Source organism: Halichoeres trimaculatus, unplaced genomic scaffold (assembly GCF_033239565.1).
Source record: "Halichoeres trimaculatus isolate MK-OKI-2021-1 unplaced genomic scaffold, fHalTri1.1 fHalTri1_scaffold_11, whole genome shotgun sequence".
NCBI classification, from domain to species: domain Eukaryota; kingdom Metazoa; phylum Chordata; class Actinopteri; order Labriformes; family Labridae; genus Halichoeres; species Halichoeres trimaculatus.
Genome location: NW_027437189.1, coordinates 34,705,555 through 34,712,947, shown reverse-complemented (window position 1 = coordinate 34,712,947; position 7,393 = coordinate 34,705,555). Strand labels below are relative to the sequence as shown.

Below are 7,393 nucleotides of genomic sequence, written 5' to 3'. Positions count from 1 at the left end.
CCAGGGACGCGAGAAGTGGGGTGCTGAGGGTGCTGCAGCACCCCCTGGAGGTGGAGGAGGGGAAAAACTATATTTAGATTTTTTTTTTTTTTTTTTTTTTTTTACCGCTTTTTTTCACACACATATTAAAACAATCAATAATGTATTTGGGGATAACTTTCCCATGACTTTGGGGAATAAAATATATGTTGAAAAAAAGTGTTTGTTCTTTGAGTCACCTTGCAACTGGGTCATGTCACATCTGGTTAACAACAGATGTTGATTTACAGGTACGAGAGGCAGAGGAGAGCGATAATGTTGAATTGTATTGTGTAAGTGTCATTGAGGCTGGAAGTGGTGTTTCCTAGACACTGATAGAATGCGCTCTTTGTCTCTCTGACTCTCTCTCCTTCCAGAGACGTCACGTTGTGTCTTGTTGGGTTGTGCCTTTGTGGTCAAGATGGGTAGAAGAGAATGACCCAGAGAGACTGTCAGCCTGGACTGTGGTGCACTAATATTTTGTTTAATTGGTTTGAAATAAATCCCGATTTGTTGGCACACAACGTCTGGTTATTTAGCTGTCTGCAGGCTCAATAAGATCCCGTAGAGAACAAAAAAAAGACCCGATTTTTTTCGTGCGCGTTAGTATCCCCTAGTACAGCTCCCCCAGGTATAAATGACTTCTCGCGTCCCTGGCCATAACGTATCCCCAGGCGCAGGTGCTGTCCTATGTGTCCTTCAGGTAAGACCCACCTGAATGTTATTGAGTTGTTCATCAGTAACAGACTTTGTGGGATCACATCTGTAACACAGAGTCTGCGGAACAAGTGAAATCTGAACCTTTAGTTTCAGCCTCGACTTTATTTTTCATCATTTAGAAAGTCTGAAATGTGTGGAACTAAAATACATTTTTAATTCTTGGCTAACTCTTCTGATGTGCAGATGTGAAAGAAAGAAAGAAAGAAAGAAAGAAAGAAAGAAAGAAAGAAAGAAAGAAAGAAAGAAAGAAAGAAAAATAAATTTCCCTCTTGTTTAGGGTTGGGTACTGAATTAGGTACTTCTATAGGTACCGACCAGATTCTGTCAAAAGTACCGGGTACCGATTCACATACAGCCAAAAGGTACCATGTTTAGGTACCTAAATGCATCCTTGTGACTGAGGGACTGGAAGAGCAGGCAATTTTCTATGCTCGGCATGAACACAGCATTGTAAGGTTATATATTGAAGAAGTAACATGTTAAATTAAAAAAAAAAACATTATATTCTATTATTGAACATATTGATATTTTTTACCACATAAACACAAAAAGTACCTAAAATTGGAACCATTGAGTACTGGTACCGATTGCCAGGTACCGGGCATTGGTACCATATTGTCTCAAATGTGAAAGGTACCCATCCCTACTCTTGTTACATTCCAAGAAGTCTCGTGATGTGAATGACAGGGGTCACTGACAGAGATATCCTACGTGATCAACTCTCTCAAATCTCTTATATATCCTCTTTCCCTTAACTCACACACGCTCCCAAAACACTCATGCCACAAAACCAAGAGAACTCAACTGAAGGTGTTGGTTCTTTTGTGTCACACACCTAACTGAGGGAAAGGGCCTCCTTTATAGACTGCCCAGGCTGATGAGTAGCAGCTGGGTGCACTGAGGACAGGTGAGCTGGGTGCACTGAGGACAGGTGAGCTGGGTGCACTGAGGACAGGTGAGCTGGGTGCACTGAGGACAGGTGAGCTGGGTGCACTGAGGACAGGTGAGCTGAGTGAGAGCTCGTTTGGAGTGCTGGAGGTCAAAAAACACCTCCACCTGTAACACCCCTGGATGTAGTTCAGACCATAGGCTGACTAAAAAAAAAGGAAAAATCCCCGATCTTACTAATTTAATAAAGTTAATTGTAGAAACAATATTTTCTTAGATGTCCTCATGTTCAAATACATGTGATGTAAAGAATCAGTCCTCTGTATTTGGTTTGTTTTGAACAGGATATCGACTTTATGATGACTGCACGCGGTCCTATAGTACTCACTGCCTGCCCTGCCCTGAGGGAACCTTTATGGACCAGCTGACTTACCATAGGCAGTGCTACAACTGTACAAACTGTGATGGAGGTACGTTTCTCCTTCTATAAAGACACAGGACCAGGGGCGGACTGGCCATCTGGACGTTCTGGAGAAGTCCAGAACGGCCGGTGCTGCTGGTCTGCTGACGGCCTGTTCGACCGGTGACAGCACCCCCTACGACAGCGGCGGCCGTCGTCTGGCAGAACCGGCCGTTCATACACTAGGCTTGTAGTTCTCGAGACCGGTCTTGGTCTCGAGACCACTTTTTCATGGTCTTGGTCTTGTCACGGCCTCGACAGTCTTTGGTCTCGGTCTTGTCTTGGTCTCAGGGTCTCCTGTTCTCGATGGGTCTCGGACTGACATGTCGGTCTTGGAGGGATTAGAAGCGAACGATATACCCAGGCACACTGCTGGCTTTGTAGAGCACAACTTCTGTTATGGCTTTTATTATTTTTACGCGCCCTTTGAATATTTTGTGACAAACGTCTGCACTCATCCTGTTTGTGACTGCGGAGAAGCAGACGGAACGCAGATGGGCGATCCACATCAATTTAACTGGAGAGAGAGCGAGAGAGACGCGTTGCATGCTTGGGGAGTTGTTTGACTCTTACCTGGGGAAAGTAAAGTCCCATTTTGCGTTGGAACTCCCTCTAACCCACGAGTTGAACCCTCTGTTCAGCATAAATCTATCTTTTGATGAGCAAAGCAACATCACGTACCTGCAGATTTGCAGATTTGCGCTGACGTGCAGGGGTGTGTCCAGAATGGGGTGCCCCGACTTGGGCACTCGCAATGTATGTATCAAAAAGTACAGGATTGAAAGGATAACTAATTACATAAATAAATAATTAAATAAATAAATGACAATACTGGACTACTGAGTTCCTGCCTGCAAACCAAATTTACGGCAAGGTATAAATAAAGAAACTTTTGACCTTTGACCTTTGACACTGGAGCCTAACTATCAGACAGAAAAAGGACAGAAAAGCAGAAAAAAGATAAACAGGAGAGAGAAAGAGTGTCAGCTCAAACACTGGCTAAACTTTGGGCTAATGTTGACTCCAACAGTCAGCAGTTATTCTGCTGTGGTCTGTTCAAACTTGAGAGTCTATCAATAAAATGAAGAGCCAGGTTAAGTTAGCTCTGCTTGGTGAGGTTGGAGTTGGTAGATGAGCTCTGGTGGAACAGAACCAGGATTCACTAACATTACATGTTACAGACACGTCTCAGATCACCGGGCTGTGAGTAGAGCTAAATAAAGCCAGCTACTAAACTACCGGACAAACTGACAAAGTTAGCTTCTTGTCACGTTTCAAACTGTGGCTCTACCTAATTGTTGATAAATATCTTTACCTTGTTAAATATGTTGAATATGATTATTTAAAAAAGAAACTGGGCATTTTTGGGTGGTGTCAGTGCACAACTTCCTGTCTCACTCCATCTGCTTTTTGTTAAATTAACACATCACTGCTCCAGCATCTGGCAAATATAGAATTGTTGAGTATATGCCTCCTGCCTGAGCTGGGACGCAGCCATACCACGACGGACACATCAATTCACAGTTCACACACAAGACATGCACTGTCTTTGTACTGAAATACAATTTCATATTTATACCATGCAGCTGAACCCCAGGGTGCTGCTTTTGCTCTTCAACTCATGCAGATTATGGTGTAATTTTAACTCCAATGCTAGACTTTTTTCTTCTTTTTTTTTGGTCTTGGTCTTGGTCTCGGTTTGATTAAGTCTTGGTCTTGGCTTGTTCTGTCTTAGTCTTAGTCTTGGTCTTTGTCTCGTTACCTTCTGGCCTTGGTGGTGTCTTGGTCTCGGCTGAGGCGGTTTTGACTACTAGTCTATCATACAGCCCCCCCACCATTCATTCTTTATGAACGGGCAGTGGCTCCAAAGTCTCAGACTTGTCACAGATCAGGAAGTATGTTACTGGTTTCTACAGAGACCTCTTTAAGAATGGGTGGTCACATGATCCAGATGTGCACAGCAGTTTCCACAGCGGTCTCCCTCTGGTCAACAACAAGCTGGCAGCAGAGGTGATGCCCCAGGAGCTCCATGCAGCCACCATGAGCCTGCAGAGCGGCACAGCTCCAGGCATGGACGGCCTTCCTGCTGACTTTTTGTCTTTCTGGTCCATAATAGAACCAGACACAAGGTTATCACTGAGTTTAAAGACCAGCAGACGGCCTCTGAGCTGCAGGAGGGCTGTCATCACGCTGCTGCATAAGAAAGGAGACCTGCAAGAACTGAAAAACTGGAGGCTGGTCTCTCTGCTGTGCGCAGATTATAAAATCCTGTCAAAAGTTCTGGTCCTCAGACTGAGGGAGTGATTGCATCCATCATCCACCCTGACCAGACCTACCATGTGCCCGGCAGGCTCATCAGTGATGATGTCACTTTAATTCAGGATGTTTGGAGCTCTCCACTTCATTGGGCACAGAGACTGGTCTGATTTCTATAGACCAGGAAAAGGCTTTTGACCGGGTTGAACACCAGTACCTGTGGCAGACTCTGGCCGGGTTTGGGTTCAACCCTGGTTTCAGAGCCATGGTCCAGGCTCTCTACAGCGATATTGTGAGTGATGTGAAATTAACGGTGGGCTTGGTGTCAGGGTTGGTAAACCAGATATGAAGCCCTGACCCAAAAGCACACACAGAATCAGAGGAATTCACTAGAGGGGTTTTCTTATTTCATGGGGGAAAGGGTGTGGGACAGAAGTCCTGAGTCCAGGAATAGTAGTGGGAGTGTGGAGAGAGGCTTGAGGCTTTAACTACACTGCTCAAAAAATAAAGGGAACACTTTAACAACACAATGTAACTCAAAGTCTATCACACTTCTGTGAAATCAAACTGTCCAAACAGGAAGCACTGATTGACAATCAATTCCACATGTTGTTGTGCAAATGGAATAGACAACAGGTGGAAATTATAGGCAATTAGCAAGACACCCCCAATAAAGGAGTGATTCTGCAGGTGGTGACCACAGACCACTTCTACTACCAGGAGACAGGCCAGTACATCAGGAGACATGGATAAGGCCGTAGGAGGGCAACGACCCAGCAGCAGAACCACTACCTCTTCCTTTGTGCAAGGAGGAACAGGAGGAGCACTGCCAGAGCCCTGCAACATGAGCTCCAGGAGGCCACAAACGTGCATGTGTCTGCTCCAAGGGTCAGAAACAGACTCCATGAGGGTGGTATGAGGGCCCGATGTCCACAGGTGGAGGTTTTGCTTAAAGTTCAGCACCGTGCAGGATGTGTGGCATTTGCCAGAGAACACCAAGAAGTCTCCACTGGCGCCCTGTGCTCTTCACAGATGAAAGCAGGTTCACACTGAGCACATGTGACAGACGTGACAGAGTCTGGAGACGTCGTGGAGAACTTTCTGCTGCCTGCAACATCCTCCAGCATGACCGGTTTGACAGTGGGTCAGTAATGATGTGGGGTGGCATTTCTTTGGAGGGCCACACAGCCCTCCATGTGCTCTCCAGAGGTATCCTGACTGCCATTAGGTACCAAGATGAGATCCTCAGACCCCTTGTGAGACCATATGCTGGTGCGGTTGACCCTGGGTTCCTCCTAATAGAAGACAATGCTAGAGTTCATGTGGCTGGAGTGTGTCAGCAGTTCCTGTAAGACAAAAACATTGATGCTATGTACTGGCCCACCCGTTCCCCAGACCTGAATCCAACTGAGCACATCTGGGACATCATGTCTCGCTCCATCCACCAACTCCACGCTGCACCACAGACTGTCCAGGAGTTGGTGGATGCTTTAGTCCAGGTCTGGGAGGAGGTTCCTCAGGAGACCATCCACCACCTCATCAGGAGCATGCCCAGGTGTTGTAGGGAGGTCATACAGGCACGTGGAGGCCACACACACTACTGAGCCTCATTTTGACTTGTTTTAAGGACATTACATCAAAGTTTTATCAGCCTAGAGTGTGTTTTTACTACTTTCATTTTGAGTGTGACTCCAAATCCAGACCTCCATGGAATAAAAAAATTTGATTTCCATTGATAATTTTTGTGTGATTTTGTTGTCAGTACATTAAACTATGTAAAGAACAAACTATTTAATAAGAATATCTCATTCATTCAGATCCAGGATGTTTTATTTTAGTGTTCCCTTTAATTTTGGAGCAGTGCACGTTTTGCTGATTTGATCTCTTTTTGTTGCAATTGAGCGGCTAATAAAGTTGATTCAAAAATTCAATTCTCTGTATTTTCAGGAAGCTCAGAGTCAGACTCTGAGTGCTCTCCCTGCTCTGAGGGAACATTTTCTGACGGCACGTTTACGTCTTGTCAGAATCACACAGAGTGAGTGAAGCTTCTCATCAGACATGGACACACCTGAATTCTTCTTCCAGCAGCAGCAGAGACTTCATCAGATCCTACAGATGTTCCTCTAACAAATGTCCCTCTATCATTACAGATGTGATCCATCCAATCAGCAGCTGCTGAGACCAGGAACTGGATCACAGGATGCTGAGTGTGGGGAGCTGGAACCAGACAGGACCAAAGAGATCATCAGTGTTTCTGTTGGTGGAGCTGTTGTGCTTTTTTCAGCTGCTGTGTGTGTATTCATAGTGTACAGACTGAAGAAAAACAGATCTTTAACCAGAGGTAAGGTTTCACTCTGTGACAGTAAAAATATGATCATGTTTTATTTATAGATTTTTTTGTTTGACTCAGTTCTTTTTCATTGTTGATCTTTACTTTCAGGAATAAGGAGAGGAACAGAAAATGGATATCAGGTATACTTTAACCTCTCTGCGCTCTCATCCCTCTCTCAGTTCAGTTATTCATTGGTTTCACTCACTCATTAATATCTATTTTGAAGGAAATGGGAAGTCTGAACTACACAAACCACCAGATGAGTCAAACAGGAAAGATCTGAGGATCAGATGAAACAGGTGAGAGTGTTTCAGTGAAATGTGCTCTGACTGAGATAAACTCTGACATGTTTTCATAAATGGAGTAAAAAAAAAATCTCTTTTTTTCCTTCAGGTCATGTGCGACTGCAAGGACTCCATCTCTCATGCTAAAGCTCTTTATTACTCTGGACTCATCTGCTCTAATGCAGGAATCACCAAGACTCTTTTTTCCCTGTTTGACAACATCATCCAACCCCTGGCTCCCTACTCTCCCCCAGTCCTCAGATACGTGTAACTCTCCTCCTGTTGTTCAATGAAAAGGTGAATAAAATCCATCAGCACCTGGGCTCCTCTACCTCAGCCCTCCCCTCTTCTGGTTTTCGCCCACCTTGTCAACCATTTTCTACCTTTGAAATCCCTCATCCCTCAGTGATCTCTGACCTTATTATCAAATCCTGC

General features: G+C 44.8%; 1 protein-coding gene across 1 annotated transcript; it reads left to right on the top strand.

Annotated features, from left to right (window-relative positions):
* Positions 1-453: 453 nt before the first annotated feature.
* LOC141798985 (tumor necrosis factor receptor superfamily member 5-like) lies at positions 454-7,188 on the top strand. Its single transcript, XM_074680997.1, has 10 exons — positions 454-485; positions 693-721; positions 1,971-2,096; positions 4,038-4,154; positions 5,738-5,902; positions 6,245-6,377; positions 6,493-6,683; positions 6,783-6,814; positions 6,901-6,973; positions 7,068-7,188. Exons 1-9 carry the CDS (start codon positions 454-456, stop codon positions 6,955-6,957), a joined length of 882 nt encoding a protein of 293 aa, XP_074537098.1. The 3' UTR covers positions 6,958-6,973; positions 7,068-7,188.
* Positions 7,189-7,393: the final 205 nt, after the last annotated feature.